Source organism: Thunnus thynnus, chromosome 8 (genome assembly GCF_963924715.1).
Source record: "Thunnus thynnus chromosome 8, fThuThy2.1, whole genome shotgun sequence".
NCBI classification, from domain to species: Eukaryota; Metazoa; Chordata; class Actinopteri; order Scombriformes; family Scombridae; genus Thunnus; species Thunnus thynnus.
Window position 1 is genome coordinate 10533338 of NC_089524.1, and position 18360 is coordinate 10551697.

The 18360-nt window shown below is 37.6% G+C and overlaps 1 protein-coding gene and 1 long non-coding RNA gene across 2 annotated transcripts in view; both read right to left on the reverse strand.

The window, feature by feature from the left end:
* The window catches only part of jak1 (Janus kinase 1), a 41416-nt gene extending 31250 nt beyond the window's left edge, over window positions 1-10166 (reverse strand). The window contains exons 1-2 of the mRNA XM_067596433.1: window positions 9896-10166; window positions 356-567 (exon numbers count right to left, since the gene is read on the reverse strand). Coding sequence (XP_067452534.1) covers window positions 356-560 — 205 coding nt within the window. The 5' untranslated portion in view covers window positions 561-567; window positions 9896-10166. The remainder of the gene's footprint in view (window positions 1-355; window positions 568-9895) is intronic.
* Window positions 10167-15047: 4881 nt separating this feature from the next.
* Window positions 15048-17657, reverse strand: LOC137187501 (uncharacterized). The gene is made up of 2 exons (XR_010929219.1): window positions 17368-17657; window positions 15048-16783 (listed from the first exon to the last, which is right to left on the reverse strand). It is a non-coding gene; the product is annotated as an uncharacterized lncRNA (long non-coding RNA).
* Between the last annotated feature and the right edge of the window lie 703 nt (window positions 17658-18360).

An 18360-nucleotide genomic window follows, 5' to 3' on the forward strand; every position in this document is an offset into this window, starting at 1 on the left:
ATGTTTGTCTCTCTATGTTGATGGAAAGAATTTTCTGTAAACATCACTACTTTGCCAAGCCAAAAAGCGACAGACAGCATCTATTAATGGTGTGAATGAGTGTGTCCATAATAGAGCCCAACATGTGTAACAGTAAACCTCGAATAAACCACTGAAATGTCACTGAGGAGTGGGGATCTAAGATGTAAAGCTGGTGATTGTGTATTTTCAAGTGATTGAGCACCTACTTGCCACACAATATATTCACAGTAAATTCTACAACACACTCACTACATTATTAGCAATTAACAGTAAATCTTTCAGCAGACAAGGCAATACTTGGTTTTGCCAAGTAGCCAATAGATCAGTCACTCACAGCATTTCTTGGCAGCATCCACACAGAGCTGCTCTACAGTGTAGCAGCCTCTGAAGTACTCCAGCTGGTGTACATCCGGTGTGTAAAAGTGGATCTCCAGGCCCCAAGAGGAAGTGGGAGAGGAGGAGAGTGGGGCCCTCTTGCTGGATCTCCTCATCTTCCCACAGAGTTGCCTGCTCAACTCCATCACCCACAGAGTTGGCATTCAGACACTGGATAAAATAAGTGACAAAGAGAAATGAGGAGAGAGGGAATGTTACATTAAACATTTTATTTAAAGTCATAGTTTCTGTATGGAGCAACTTTGGCTTATATGTTGTGTACTTCAAAGTTAGCTTTCTATTCAATTAATTTTAGGATAGACAATACAGGTGAGAACACACTTGGGAAACAGCAGTGATGGAAAACAGTTGTTTCACCAGAGGGCCAAATTTTAGAATTAAAATTTACATCATTTAACCTTATTTAAAATTTTCTTACCCATAACTTGCTGTATTGTGATGGTCAGTGGAAAGTTAAACCAAACTTCATATACCTTGTTTTACAATAAACTGCCATTAAGTAGGCTAACATTCATAATATTAGCTTATGTCTTATGCCAAGTTTAAAAAACAATAGCTTCTGATATCAAGTTCATCAGAGTAAGCCCATTATAATGTTTGCCTGATCCCCCCTTTGGTTAATGACACTTTGTCTTTGTGTGATTGTGTGGTGAGCTCCATAAACAGCAGAGATTCTAAGTTCAGTGTTCAGTAGTCTGATGACTCATATTTATACCGCGCAGAGCCCCGACACACAGACGCACACACAATACAGTGATGCCTCACTAAACCCCCAGTGCAGGTGAAATTACGTCAGCCTTTGAGCTAAGATGATGACATCTAAAAAGGAGTTTGAGACAGATCATTGCTGTGTAGGAGCAGCAAGGAATTTGAGCGTCATCACTGTCGCCTAACTGTCAAGACCAACAGCAAAAACAGCACGTCCACAGCAGCCATGAGTCTTTCATCACCGTCTATAAGCCTATCACCACATGTCCCATGCGGGGAACGCACAAGTGAGTGGCGCCACTCATATGGCATTAACCATAAATAACTACGTCCCGGCCCATGATGGCGGTTTGGCGTTTTTACAAAAGTATAGCTCCCACCCTCCGATCCCCCCCGTGCCACCCTGGTGAGTAAGCAGCTCAAGGTAAGGATGCTACTCCATCCTGAACCCACTGAAAGCTGCTGCCATCACTGCCCGGTCACTTCCATGTTTACATGTGATGTTGGAGGTGGGAGCCATGTACAGGCAATCCCGACTAACTAAAGATTTTTTTTTCACATTCCAACTCCAATGTTTGAATGTTTAAAGTTCACTGCTCTTTAAAAGGGTGTACTTGCATTATTATGGTCTTAAGATAATATAATATTGTTTATTGTGATTATTTCTGGGACAATATATCCTCTGAAAAATCAGTAATCATGACAGGCCTATGTGTCTACACTGGATCCATTCACCCACAGTGCTGCTTTGCACTCAAGGGTGTGTTGACAACACAAAGACAAAGACAAATACACAATCATGTAGTTAAAGGATGAGCTTGGTGATTTTCTGTAATTTTCTTATTGTCAACAAATCTTATGTGCGGAGCCAAACCAATCCATCATGAAGATTATGGTCATGGTAGCTTGTTTGGAAACGGCCCCAAACACTAACAGCAGTCGACCAGTCTTTTTTTGTGTGAGTCAAATCTTAACTTGCAAATGTTTAATTTGATTATTTATTCGTCTACGCTTAACATTTATTTATTTTATGTTTAAAACTAAAATTAAATGAAAAATGCCCTGGTAACGGTTTTAGATCACATTCATGGTCATACTGTGCACTATTTAACAATATATGCCAAAAAAATACAAAAAAAATCAATTTCTTTGTACTCTTATATCAAAATCCAATCGTATTTTCTTCTGTGTGCTTACTTAGGCTTGAACTAACCTATTTCAACCAATAATATCATGACATCCACCCATCAATCAATCTTCAACTCTTAACAGCACAGAGCTAAGATTCATTATGACACGCCCACTTTTCACCACTCATACAGAAGTGAGTTACTCTTTCAGGCCTTTCAGAACCCTGCCGTGAAATAATCACAAAATAACATTTCATCGATCGGATTCACGGCTCTGTTCTCACTACCTCCGCTACCTATCTTCATTCACTTTCTATCTCACTTGACCACCGCTGCTCTCTGTCTCTCTCTGAGTTGGGGAGGAGGGGCCACCTTTGAATGTTGTGTTTACAAACACCAACCAACAAACCCTGCATAGTATACCTTTAAAGTGAAATTAAAAAAGATAGGCTATAAGAGCTTGATTTAAACAGAAACACATGTGTGCTGCCTGTCTTATTATTCCATCATCCATATGGTAGCCCGCCGTTATGTGTCAGCATTTCAAATAGGCCGTAATTCAAATCTTTCATCATATGAAGCTGTCTTTTATTGATTTTTAAATGCTCAAAAATATGTTCCATTGACTGTGCTGCATTTGACTATGTTAATGTAGTCAAAATCATCACTGAAACTCATGCCAATGGATTCTCTGATTGCCTGATAGTTCATATGAAAAAAAAAAAGAACAAATAGTCAAATCTTCATAGTGAACAGCCAAATCTGATTCAAATTCTAAGTTGGGTACAGCCCTAGGCAGAGCTCTCACAGAGAGAAAGAGAAAGTGATCCTAAGTCCAGTAACCTAAATATAGGACATTTCCACGACAGGAACTTTCCCAGGGGAACAAGAACCTTTTGAGAAACTCGAAGACTGAACTCTAGTCCCCGAGCTACAGGGACTGACAACTTGATGAGTCATGATGAGTCATTGTTCACCATTTTTTGTGATTGTCTCTTCTGTCTTGTCATAACTCCTGTTAAATCTGTTTTACACAGTAAAGTTAAAACAGCCAATACTAGCTCTTAAAATTTCTCTTTTTTTTTTTTTAAATCCTGTGACCTCCTGCCTCCTCCCCTGGAAAGTGGGCCATCATTGAACAGTCATCATTGCTCATGATTCTCATTCGCTACAGCTGAATTTCTTGAGAAGAGATTTTCATTGAGTCATCGGTCAGATTTTTTTAGTGAGTTAATCACTCAGTGTGTCAATTTACCACATTCTTCCGCTTCCTATCTAAATTCAACTTCACACTTTTGAATGTCGCTTATAGGCGTTATTTGTACTATTATTGTACTACTATTAAACACAAAAATATCTGTACTATATTTGGTTTGATATCTTAATAAAACTATCTTTAAACAAATAACATGGTTGGGACTGCTTGAGACTGGTAGCACTGATCAGATGCCAGCACTTCCCTTGCTAGAGTTTTGCAATCATTACACCACATTTTCAAGGCCATTTTAGCTGAAAAAGATGATGGTTTTCCCCTCCCCCCCGTTGGTGACATCACTCTGCCTTGTCTGCATGCCTTTCTTTTGAAAAAGTTAAAATGACACTATTATTTCTCACAAACAAAAAATGAGACCTTGCAGCAGCTTAAAGACAAATAATAAGGAGATTCAAATAAGTATACAACAGTAGTGGACTGTGGGGTCTCGCACTGGGCCTTCAATGGTCAGATTGATGACCCTCCTATTCACACACACACACACACACACAAAACAAACCCAACAAAAGCAACTAAAATCGAAACAACATGCAAATCATTTCATTAATCCCACATAAAATAAGTCCATCAAAAAAATGCTTCCGGCACCTGTTCACACTTGCTTAACAAGCTGAAACTATGCAAACCTCGTTATTTCTCCCACTAAGACAAATGCATTAGCGGAACTGCCAACCCGATGGCCTAGATGTTCGCTCATGTTGCTCAACAATCAGCCAACAACAAAGGAAAGAATTTTTTAAAGATAGAAATTAGGCCATGTCTCACACCAGCAAATTCAAGCATTGAGAATAAATAATAACTTACTATTTATTAATTTAACAATAACATTATAATTACTAATTTGTGATATTTTATTAACTAAAAATTACACCTCTAAAAAGTGGTCTGCAGTGAGGGCTCTGACAGACCACCTCTGGTCAATACTGCCTCCACTAGGAGGCAGTAGGAAATGCTGCATTAAGGCTGTAACAAACAACTTTTTTCATTATCAATTAATCTGAAAATTTCTGAAAATGATAATGTTATATGTCTATAATATGTCAGGACATAGTGAAATATGCCCGTAATGAAGCTGGAACCAGATAATTTCTTCTTAAAAAAAAACAGACTTAAACGATTCAACTAATTATCAAATGTGATGCTAATTAATGTTTTTCTGATCAATTAATTGATTGATCATCTAATCGTTTCAGTTCTCCACTATAATTTCGAAACACGCCTGTTGTCACTTAGAGGAGGACTGTGAACGACAATTTCACAAGCCAATAATCCGACATTTATAACCCATTTCACACAATGATTAGCCAGACAAAATACACAGTGTCTAAACTTCTGTCTTTAGTTCTCTGTTTTCATTTGTTACACAACTACTTCTGGCACTTATCTTATGTCTTTTCATGTTGTCTTATAGGAGAAAGTATCCGAAAATGTGCGACATTATTCCCAAACATAAACCATTACCACATCTCACTCCTCTCCATGACAACCGGCTTTCTACTGCATCTTCGAGTCTGGCCATTTGGAACGATGATACCAGCTCTTTTTTTTTTTTTTTTGGTCGAACATCAAGTCTTACGAACTAGTCCTTTTTAACCAGGTAAGTGTTAATTGAGTCAGGTCAATTAGTTTTTTCCATACAGTGACTGCTAAAGTGAACAACAATGTGTCATGCAGAAACAAAGAAAACAAAAGAGTGACATAACAGCAATTCTCAAAATTGTTGTGTTTTCTGTATTATAGCTGATTATTGGAACTCATGACAATTTGAAAATGTATTTAAATTAGGGCTTGGCGATATATTGAACTAATTAGATTAATCAAGATATTTGATTTTGCGCCATTGTAAATTGTCTATATCATGAATATAGAGTTATTACAACATGCAAAGAAAGGTTGCTTTTAGTCAAAAAGTAATGCTGATGATCCCATAAACTGTGGTGTGAATCACAATATATGTGCACTTGCTGCAGTTCACAAGACTGTTGTGACTCCAGACATTTCCAGACTCAAGGTTGCTAGCCGGCTCTGGCTCGTAATTTCACACACATCGCATCTATGACACAGACAGACTGTGAAAAATACTTTGATTGACATTGATCTGAGCTTTCATTTTTTTTTCAATTTTGTGTTGATGGGGTATTATTATTAGTCATGGTTGGTGGGCTTCCGTAGACCGTAGCTTCGGGGGACCCCCGTGGTCCTGACAGGCATGCCTGCTATTATTATTATTAGTCATGTTATTATTATCGTTATTGTTATAATTGTTGTTATTGTGCTTCTCTGTGTCTATCTCTCCACTCTGCCCCTCCCTCTTTCTCTCTCAACCCAACCAGTCAAGGCAGATGGCCGCCCATCTAGAGCCTGGTTCTGCTTGAGGTTTCTTCCTGTTAAAAGGGGAGTTTTTCCTCCACCAAGTGTTTTCTCATGGGGGAATATTGGGTCTCTGTAAAATAAAGAGTACTGTCTAGACCTGCTCTATGTGAAACATGCCCTGAGAACTTCTGTTGCGATTTGGCGCTATATAAATAAAACTGAATTGAATTGAATTGAATATTATCCAGTTATGAGAGGTGTAGCAACGGGAGTGATATATACACAGTCACATCACAGTGGGATGGGGGCTTCTGGGCTCTGACTGGCTGAGCGGGACACACACACAAATAAAGTGCACACACAGGAGAAAACATAACAAACACATACAAATATATATATATGCGCGCAGTTCTCGAGAAATGATGAGCAATTGGCCCATTCCGGACAGGCATTGCATCAGTATGCATAATTGATGACAGCCTTGCAAGTGGTGAAGGTATTTTATTATTCTTGCTCAACTGCCTTGCGCATTAAGTCACTCCAAGCATCGCCCAGCCCTATTTGAAATCCATCTGACTGTAAGAACAGCTCATTGTGGAGTATATCCGCAAGCTAGACAAAGCTTATGCCCAATTACATTCTCATTAATAAATTGTTTACATAAATCATTAACAATTTGTATAAGCTATGACTAGGAGTGCGACGGATCACAAAACTCGGATCGTATCACGGATTGGAGTCACAGATCGGATAATTTTTCGGATCAGCAAAAAAAGGGGGGCGGGGCGGGGACAAATAAAACTTTGTTTTCCATATATTCTATAAAACACTTACAGCAAGGAACTCTTGCCCTTGGTCTTAAATGAAAACAACATTCAAAATGTCCAATGTTTAAATAAAATCTTAAAATATATCAAATATTCAATGCTCAATTGCGCATCGGTAACGTCAGTTAGCTTGCTAGCTAATTAGCTGATCAGCGGCAGCACATTAAACAGCACGTAAAAATACCTGCAGATGTCACCTCGGACCCGTTAGATGCTGGTTTGGTCGTTGCTCTTCAAAATCCCTGTTAGCGACACGCTGTCTGTCCATGACTTGTACTTACAGCAGTTTGTTCACATTAAATTTTGCGGTTCACGAACCGTGGGGGGTGATCCATACGGATCACGGATCAACTACGATCCGTTGCACCACTAGCTATGACCCAAGTAAATTGGAAGCTAATATGCACAAACAAATTATTTGAATCATTATTTTTGCTCAGCCTCTCATTTGTCCAGCGACACAGAATGCTCAGAAACCTGGATAAGCTGCACTATGCTAGTTTCTATTAGGAGTACTCCAGGTAGCATATCCAGGTTTCTAAAAAAAAAAACAGGATAAGACCTTATCCAGGTTTCTAAAAACCAGGACACAAGGTTTACATATACAGTATATACAATATAATAATATAAAATATATAGGCTATTGTTGTACTTAATTATCGTTATAAAACATCTTGCTTTCTTGGTTGCAACACTGTTGCTCATGGGCACACTGGAGAAAGATGCCAACTGAAACATGCATGTGCATTAATCAATAATGTCATCAGTGTGTCATCTTTTCTCATTTTCTGTATGTTTTTCAGGATTCAGCCCCCAGATAAGCATATTGACGTAGAGTGTGTTTATTCATAATCACTTCCTTACTGACATATTGATATAACCTCTGTCAGTTGGTCACGAGGAAAGTGAAGAGAAAGCTGCCAAAAGTTTCTTTATGATGTTCATTAAATGGGCTCTACAGCACAGCAAACAATCAAATTCAATAACTTAATCAATAAACATTTCATACTTAACTTAACTGTATAGTATTAACACTGAAATAAGAATGTTGACTGGTTAACAGAATTTAAAGCAGAAAAATAGTAACTAATGAGTGAAAGTGGTTATTAAATATTTAGCTGTTTAGTTAGATGGTTACTTACCCCTGATTTTCAATCTCCTTACAAAATAGTCCAAGTAGAAAATGTCAATTCAATATTCACTTTCAATTTAAAATTTCATAAACTTAATTCTAAATTGGGAAGGGGGCACTTCTTGCTTAAATTCAACACATGGCATGCATGGACAGGAGATTAAAAAAAAAACATTTCGTGTTATAATTTTCATTAGAATTCAGCAAAATATGACTAAACATGACCACACTATGTCTCAGTTGTTGAAAGACGCAAAACCTGGGTCTGAAATGACAATACAGTGGGCAGACAATAGGCTTGTAAAACAAAACCATAGTTCACTTGGTTATTACAAGAAAACGTTAAGTAAATGATAATCTAGTGCTCTTTGATGTTAAATATCAGGTTATCACAGCGAGGACCAAAGGGTGGCCCTATTTCTTTTCTTCAACTAAAATGAGCCAAGCTTGAAAATTAGGAGGATTGAACTACTAAGAATATTCATTTCTGATCTCTAGCCTACATCTAAGTAAAAAAAAAAAAAAAAAATCTGATTACTCATCTGTATTTGCATCTGTATTCCAGTTTCATTATCATTTATGCTCAACATTTAGTATTTCAGATGTCGATTTCCTTTAAATAATTTTACATTAGCTACACCTTACGTCTGGGTGAAAAATTACACTTCATATAAGAAATACAAGTCAGTAAAATGCTGATTAAAACATAACTGGTTTAAGTGCTTTAAACATTCAAAATCTAACAGTGTGTGTGTGTGTGTGCCTGTGTGTGTGCCTGTGTGTGTGCCTGTGTGTGTGCCTGTGTGTGTGCCTGTGTGTGTGCCTGTGTGTGCGTGTGCCCGTGTGTGCGTGTGTGCGTGTGCCTGTGTTTTGGGCTCAAGAGGAAGAACATACTTTTGTCAAGCTTACCGTTTGCTGGTATGACTTTTGTAATATTGGCATATCTAGGTAGGGCTTAAGCATGATGATTATTTTCATTATCAACTACTCATATTAATTAAAACGGTCATGATATTGATATGATGATCATTGTTAATCTATTAATGCTTATTTTCTCAATTAGTTCCTGGTTTGTTAGAAAATGATGAAAAAGGCTTATTACAAGTTTGATATCATCAAATGCCCAACAATCCAATTAATCAAATATATTCAGACTTAGAAAAACATTAACTGTGCTTACTTTTGAGAAAATAGTGAATTTTTTGCCATTTTTGCTTGAAAAACTATTCATAGATTATCAAAAACGTTGCCACTTTTCTGTCAATCAACTAATCAATTAATAGACTAATTTTACAGCTCCAATTGCAGTTGGCGGATATAACAGTGACACATGATGAAACACTACAAACATCATTTTTTTGTTTTGTGAAAGTGTTTATATTTTCAAATTAACATAATAATAATAAAACCTAACCGTTTCACTTAAAACCATCTTTATTAAGTTGGAGCAGGGTCCCTGTGGCAAAATGAGGAATAGATTTCTGTTTTCTTCCACACACTGTTAGTAAAATGAAAGAATGTAAACAGCTGACTACTTCATTTAAGGATTTCGTTTTGTCCACTTTCATGTCTCCAAACAGAAGTACTGAGAGTTTGTCATATTAACATGGACAAAGTTAGAAGATTCAATCCAATATAACACCCTTGAAACCGAAATTTATAACCTAGTTTTTTTTATCTTGGGATGGTGTCAAACCATTAAAGCTTAGTTTGTGAATGCGTTGGTGTGTTAGATTGCATCATATAATAAAATGCTTACTATTTTGGCCTCACTCCTCCTGTACACAGTAATTCTATTGTCTTCTTACGATTAAATTTTCAGTACACTTAACATCGTCACAACATCTATCTTTCTGTCTGTAATGTGGTAGCGAACATTGATGGAGGGCTTACTACTGTAACCGTCTCTCGGTGGTTGACATTAGCTTGTTAGCCCGTTTGTTGGCTGGTCAAAGCAAACAACAAGCTGGATATTAACGTACCCGACTTGCCAACAACGGAGAAATATGGCAAACACGTGGCTGTATTTCTGTGTAACCGAAAAAGAGAGCAATTGTTTTCGAGAGGAACAATTCACGAACGGTCATTTACTCACCTAGCAAGCTTAGCCAGACAGCTGGCAAGTTACTTCCGTTTCGGTTAGTGCATTTGACGCTTCGACCAAGTTGGAGCTCCTCTCGACAAGGATTTTGAGTGTCGTTCGTCGGCTAGTTTGATGCCAAAACTTCCAAGATAAAACCAAAAAAAATATCCAGTATCCAATAGAGAAGAAAGGTTTGGTTAATTCCTTCAAATTTCTCGATGTGTGATGGCTTAAGCCGAGACGTAGTCCCCCCTTCTCTTCACTAACTCTTCCTGACAAGTCGTCCCCTTTCCCGAAAACAACGTAGTGGCCTTCTATAGAAAAAGGCCTCTGATTGGCTGCTTAGTGCATCACTCAAGATGACGACATTAACCCTTTGTTGGCGCTCTGTGAAGCTGTGGTTGTGTATTGTGGTTGTATATTGATGTTGTGGGGACAAAAGTCTGTTTTCACACAGTTACATTGTGGGGATTCACTTTCCATTTGGACACAGAAAGGTGGTCTCCTTTAAATAACTTTATTAATACCCAAAGGTTGTTTGGTCACCTATGCACAATGACAAGTAACAAAATAGACACAAGTCAGACAGGTCACAACAAATAATATATGATATACAGTACTGTGCAAAAGTGTTAGGGCACTTCAGATGTTTAGATTTTTATCCATAATGCAATACCGTCAGGAAGGCACTGATTGATCCCAAATTCATTCTGCGGCATAAAGCCAGAGTCATAAAGAACTATCTTCAATGATCAGAAGAACAAGGAGTCCTGCAACAGATTGTATGGCTCCCACAGAGTCCTGATCTCAACATCATCAAGTCAGTCTGGGATTATATGAAGAGACAAGAACAACGGAGACAGTCTAAATCCACAGAAGAACTGTGGAAAGTTCTCCACGATACTTGGAACAACCTACCTGCCAAGTGCTGTGAAAGGCTGTGTACAGGTGCACCGAGGAGTGGTGCTGTTTTAAAGGCAAAGTGTGCTCACACCAAATATTGATAGATTTCTGTTTACTGAACTTTCATTGAAGTTAATTGATATGGTATTATTTTTGAAAGCATCCTCACTTCACATTTAGTGCCTAAAACCTTTGAACAGTATTGTACACACTTCCACAACAGTAGTAACACAAACAGAAATTAACACATATTCCAAGAGGACACTAGTGTTGCTCAGGAGTCACTAAATTAAAAGACAATGTAAATACCAGTGATCAATCAATAAATAAAAGGCTGCGCATATAGGGATGTATATGAAGATGAGACTGATAAAACAAGCAAAGAAATATGAAATTAAATCTTAAAGACTGTGGTGGAGGAAGTAATGAGATTATATACAGAAGTAAAAACAGCAATACCACAGTGTGAAATTAAGACAGGAGACCTGCATTCATGCAGAAGTATTATCAACAAAAGTAGCATTGTAGAATTGCCCCTTTTATACTGTCATATTATTAGACTATATATCCTATATTGTTGTATTATTATTATTATTGATGCATTCATGTGTAAGCAGTACTGTACTTTATTGCTGCAGCTGATCAAGGTGGAACTGATTTTAACAACTTTATAGTGCGTTATATTTTATAAACTAATTACATGTCTTGTACATGAAATTTGAATCTAACTGGTAACTTATAAGTGTCGGATAGATTTAGTGGAGTTCTTCTTCTGGATTCTTCTGAAATGTAGTGGAGTATAGAAAAGTATAAAATGGAAATACTCAAGTAAAGTAGGCTAGTAGGCTACCTCAAAATTGTACTTAAGTACACTTGAAGAAATGTTCCACATTCCACACTTGCTTAAAAATGAATTATTGAGAGAACAATAGCTGTGAAACAAATATATATATATAAATATCTCATAAAACAAGCAAGTATCACACGCCACACACATTTTTAGACTACTAAAAGCATCCAACAGGGGAGAATCTACAATTTGCATCCTTTCCTCCATAACACTTCCTAATGAATCCTGAATCAAACCCATTATGGAACTGATTAATGAACTTGTTAATCCTATTCCTATAATTGGCAGTAATGTTGTTATCTCAAAAAACAAGGCGCTGGCCACAAAATTGTAATGGACAACATTTAAAAGCTTCCCTGAAGCAACCTTTAAGGACTTTAGTTTCATGAGGAAAAATAATAAAAATGGACTGTGCCTCTTTAAACACAACGTCATACCAATTTGAACCCCAAATATTTTTTTTATGAGGAAACACTTTCAACCTGCTGATTTTTAATGAGAATTGGTGATGCCGCGCTTTTGTTTTTCTATGGTAAATCACTTGGCCACACCAGCTGATAAATGTGTCAACCTCATTTCTGTAGGTCTGGTTTTCACCGCATAGTACCAGGCTGACAAGAGAGGAGACATTAGATGTTAAGCTACGATTTGGAAGGGTTGGTGTTAAGCATGTGTTTATGACTGTAGTTAGAGTAAATCCCCTGGGAATTAATATACATAAATTCAGTTATGCACAATTTCTGAACACCGAAGCAGAGAGGGCAGCTGTCATTCATCTTTGCTCTTCTGTAGGTGGCAAAGTACATATGTAGGTAGTTCCCTCAAGACCTGTGTTTGACCTATCAGAAAACATCTTGATTGTGTTTCCAAAACCCCACAATATGTAGTCATAGCTTGTGTTTGTAATTACCAGTGCTAGGTCCCCATCTCTTGCTTATTTGCATAACTGTCCTTTTGGATGTGGCTGTTTACTGGAAACTTTGAGTACATTCCAGCAACAGTGGTGCCAATATCCATCCATATTAATTTCAAACCGTATATCAAATGCTGTGAGATTCTGTTCCAACTTGCGTAATACATCAATTTTTGCATTTTAGGGTTGCAAATAACATTTTTTAAATTACTGACTGTTCTGCCAATCATTTTCTTGAGTAATCAATTGATTGTTTGGTCTGTAAAACCTCAGAAAAATTTGAAAAATTACCTACATTTCCTAAAGCTCTGAGTGATGTCCTAAAATGTTTTGTTTCGTCCGACAAACAGTCCAAACCCCAAAGATAAGATTCAGTTTACTATAATGTTAAAGCAATGAAAAGCAACAAATGTGAGAAGTTAGACCTAGGTAATTTTTGACATTTTGCTCAATTAATCGATTATCAAAGTAGATGATGAATATTTTTCTGTCAGTCATCCAACTGGTTAATTGAGAAAAATTGACATTTGTAACAGGGGGGAAATCACCAAACTTGGGTAGTATGAAAAAATATATTAACCATTCTCTCCTTTTTACAGTTAGGGATAAGCAAGCCACACTCTCTAGGTTTCATCACAAAACATCAAATGAGTTTCCACACTGGCAGCAGGCAAAAGTTCAAACAAAGGGACTGGCTTGCTGGCTGTGTTTAAATATTGACAGATCATAATTGTGTTTTAATGGTACAGCTGTAATAAAAATGACTCTGAAAAAGATTGGTTACCCATTATGTATGATTATTAGGAAGCTCAGCTACATGTAGCATCCCTGAGCTGGTACATTCCAGTTAAATGAGCAGTTAGCTGACTTACAACACTATAAAAGAAGTTTAGTTTGATTTTTTTTTTTTCTCCCTTTCTTGAGCAACGATCACTGTCGATGGCTAAACAATTGCCCATAAGCACAAAATGGCATCACTGCTGCTTACAGCTGATAGTATGTGACTCGGTCTATTGTTTCAACCGCCCGGGGAAAAGACAGGGAGCTGTGTCGATAAAAGGGAAAACTACCGTCTTCCTGCAGTGAAAGAACACGGACATGAAGGCTTCTGTAAGACAAACAGAGTGGGTGGTTCATTTGAAGGGAGGAACTTTCCACACCACATCCCAGTTATCACTTGCTGCCTTGCACTAAAGGAAGTGTGACAGAAATTCCCCACGATAAAGACAATAGTTTATTAAACAATTGTGAAAATCCGTTGGTTTAGGATCTCTGAACTTTGACAATTCATGTAGCCCTCACTTGGCTTTGGATCAAACCAAAACTTTATTACCAAAAAATATGCTTCACCACAAAGAATAGATATCACACGGTGAGTCAGAAAAACATGTGAATCAAGGCGAGTTGAGTCGACTGAGGTTAGAGTGAGACAAAAACAAAATATGTATCATGACTCTGAGGGGAATTCCACACTAAGTTGCTACAGTATGTACCCTTTAAGGGAAACATACTAAGGACAGGTGCATAGTGACCTGTGGTTTATAAGACATGACTCAAAGAGTGCAAGTCTTATTCAAAACAGTGTTGTGTAAGGGTATGATTCATTTCATTTCACTGACATCACCGATCACAGTTCAAGTGTGCTTTGATCTGTGAAATACTGATATTAAATATTGAAAATTACCCAACATTCACTAAAACAACAATGACTTAGCATTTCATAGCAAAATGGAGACTGTAGCTGTCATTGGCCTAAAGTATCTTTTCAACCGTTCTGTTGTACCACATAGTAATGGAACAAAGAATTAGTGTTTCTTTTTGTGTTATCATTACCCAAATTCTGCCTTATCTTTAGGTTATATTTAACATACATTGATGACAAATTAACACATTTGTTTTAACTGTTAACATAATCATTATTAAGGTTTCATAAATGGATTACTCAATAGGACAGAGCTGTAAACTTTGTAATATAGACCTCAAACCACACTAATAATAAGTGCTTTAGCTCCCTCTGTTGACAACAATGTCGATCCTTCATACAGGACTTCTTGCATTTCAGCCATTGTTCCCACCAATAAGTCAATGTTGATCCACACCCTTATTACCTGATAAAATAACATCTTTTTCTTAAACTGTTATTTATAAAGTGTCTGGACTTATGTTACAGTAGAAGATTCAACTGCACTAGAGTCATTGGGTTTGTCTATAAAGAAGACACTACACTGGAAGGGAATGTGGACAGTTTGTAAGATTTACATGATGCACATTAATTAGTTTTTATGCTACATTTATCTTAATGGGCCATGCTATAGAGAGATCTATATAATAAAGTGTTCAATTAAATTTTAAAATTCATATCAGATGGAACCATGATGTTGTAAATGTTCCTGTTTTGTTACAGTACGTCGATACTTGGATGTTTCACGGCTGAAACTGATTTAAGATCCGCTGAATTTTCCACAGCAGAGAAAAACAAAAGGACATAGACATTTGAATAAAAAAAAGATTTCACTTTATTTGTCATATTATAAATACATGAACACCGAGGACAATCATAAATTACAGGTTTAATGTTTCTTGAAGCCCACTTAAATACACAACAGATAAACAGTTTTTTTCACATAAAACAATATACTGACAGATTCAAAGAGGAAGAACAATGTACTAAATAAAAACACATTTGCACACATCTGAAACAGCTTCTTTTTGTTTCCATACTCACGCTTCTCCACATGCTCTTTGGCAACTCTGTCTTGTTAGCCGAATGTGCTTCGATCCACTGCATTAGTGTCAAGTTGGCAGCCATCCTTCAGTTATCACAGTACTGTACCTTCGATGGGGACAGCATCAGCACTGTGATAACTGAACCAGGGCAGCCTGTCAAATCTAGCAGTCTGAGGCTTCACTCCATCTGTCATCCATCCATAATCAGTACGCTGTAGGTCAACAGGTGCACAGAAGAAGTTTTTTCTTTTGCATTTTTAACTGCTCATTTGGTAGTAGCACAAGTAGCAACAAGTAGTTTTCACGTAGCACACAGTATTATAATAGATTAATCTACTGAATAAGACAGTTGTCCAACCAAACAATTCTTCATTTGAAGACATTAGTTTTTTTAATATCCTTCCCGCTAATAGTCACAGTTGGACGTCTTTTGCCAGCCAACATGGGGCTCAAGTCTTCACAATTCCACAACATTTTAGGGAAATATAAGACCAGTAAAAAATAAAATAACAAAGCTCGTTTGAACCCTTTGTGAGTGAAAAGGATACATTACATAAACTATATTTCATACTTTGATAAATAAGCATGTCAATCATAACAAACCAGGTTTCCTTTATATTACTTAGTCAGGCTAAGATATTTTATTAGTTTATTTTAGCTAGCTTTTAAGTGTGCATGATAGGTTTTGCTATTTGCACGATCAAAGTGGTGCAATTATTGATTCTGTCTTGCAAATGAGAGACTCTGTTGTCCATTACATGATGAAAATTAGTTTTATGGATGTTGTTGATGCACGAAAGCTTTTAAAAGTACTTGTTAATATACAAAACTAAGTTGTATGATCCTTTTTTAAAATCACCAAATCATTCAGATGTTGCATAAAAACAGTATCTACTGGTGAGCACAAAAGGAAATCCATTTGGCATATGACCTATGTGCTATGAAACAAACTCATTATGTTCACTAAACAGTTTTTTTATAGTGCATAATCATATTCATGCAACCTCTTGCCTACCTGTGAACACGGGTTAATAGTGTCCAACACGCGGAACTTGAACTCAGTGACCTGCTGCATGTGAATTTGGTGATTGCAAACAACACTGGACAGATGAGGAGGGTGTTTGCTTTTCACCTTCATGTATTTTGCATATGTGAGTGTTTTGCTATCATTTCTTTGTTTCCATTCTGCTGGTGCACAGAGGGCTCCAATCTTCCATCCCATAAAACAAGTACAAAGATTTCTTTTTCCTTATCCTCTTTCGTGCTAGGACTTGCTGGAGACAAACTACTGTACATTATTATTATTATTTTTATACCAACCACAAGGCCAAGTGACGTCAGACTTGTTATGATTCTCCGCGCGGGCTCCGCCCCCCTCGGCGCGAGAAGCCTTTCGAGCAGTCCGGTCGCGTCGCTGGCCGACGTCGCTGCTCCTCCTCCTCCTCTTCAGTGAGTCCGCCCTCTGCACTTCATGTAAACAACTCCATTAGCCTCGCTGCACAGGGCACTGGCCAAAAATGTTCATGTCAGACGTGGAAAGCAAAGCAACATGTGTAATAACTAAACAGGGCGGACGACAAACACATTGACACGCTACGTTTCTTGTCAGCAGTGACTATATAATTGTCTCCGTGAGGAAAGCGCATCCATATTGCAATATCCCCCCATGTAAATAATAAGGGAATGGCTTGCAGCCCTCAAACTGAGGTTGTAATACACTCATCAATGGCTTCGATAAACTGGTGCCGAGGAACAAGGACAACAGCGAGAACTGAAACAAGAAAGGTGCCTATGTTTGTTGCTGTTTTCTACCAATAAACAAAAGTTAAACAACAGCGTTATCTATGGCATTACATAATATCATACATACCTGCTTTAATGGGGCTCAACATGCTCTTTGAAACGCGACTAAAGGCTAAATATAAGTGCAATGTTCGCACTGAATATTGTGCAGCCAAACGTTAACGCCCAGCATTGCATACACACCCCTTTTCTGGGTAAAAACAAACAGCATGCTGTAGGATCCAAATATAAACATTTATTTTTAATTACATCCAGTCCGTATTAAATGTAGATATTAGGCTCACTTACCTGCAATTTTCCCGTTGAATTCCCCGTGTTTACATGAATATTTTTAATGACGCAGCAAGACCACACAGAGCAACGTGATTGTCGCCATTTTTTGTTGTTATTGAATTCTCCAAAGCCATGTGACAAAATGATCATGGTTTTAAAAACAGGCTTCCGGATATGGAGACAAAAACTAGTTTCGTTAGGCTTCAAAAGGATAATCTTCCGAGTTGTTTGTCTGATGGATTAGTCTGGTTACTCCACTGACTGAAGACTGAAGGCTGTGCGCAATACTTGACAGCTCAGGGACGCGCTGCCGTCGCCGTATGGCTCGCAACAAGTACTCCTCCCGTCCGCAAATGTGCGGAATGACAGCGACTCATGTGCTTCTCTGCGCCTGTTGCCAGGAGTGCACAGTCATAAGAAAAAACGTATGAACCAGATGGAATAATTTAAATATATATATGAGAGGAAAGCTGTCAACAAGTGGTGGAATCCAAAAATAGCCCACTTTTCCAATCATTAGGATAACAAAACTCTTGTATTCATTGCAGAACTGAGTCTCCATATTTAATACTTTCTTTAAAAAATAAAAAAAAGAAAAACTGGCCTGATAATTGCACTTATTTTCATTGTAAGCCAATCATCAATATTGCAATTGTAATCGGACCTGCCTTATTCCCCTTTTTTACAGATGAGTGACTTTGTTTTGTTTTGTTTAGAAAATCCCCGTGACAAGCCTCAACATGTAGGCCTATTGGTAGTCGGATGATCTGATTTCTCACTGAATTTTTGGCAGTAGCAGGTCAAACAACTTTTTATATTTTCCTATATAGGACAGATTTTTGTCTTGGGGACTTTCAACCTCAAGTGGTGACTAAGGTGGAAAGAAGACAGAAGGCAGAGGAAAAGCTGCTGCGTATAAAGGCAGTCCCTGCAAATATGGTGCAGTAGGGTTTATTTTTATTTCATTTCATTACAGGTATTTCCTTTTTGCTTGCTAGTAAGAAGGAT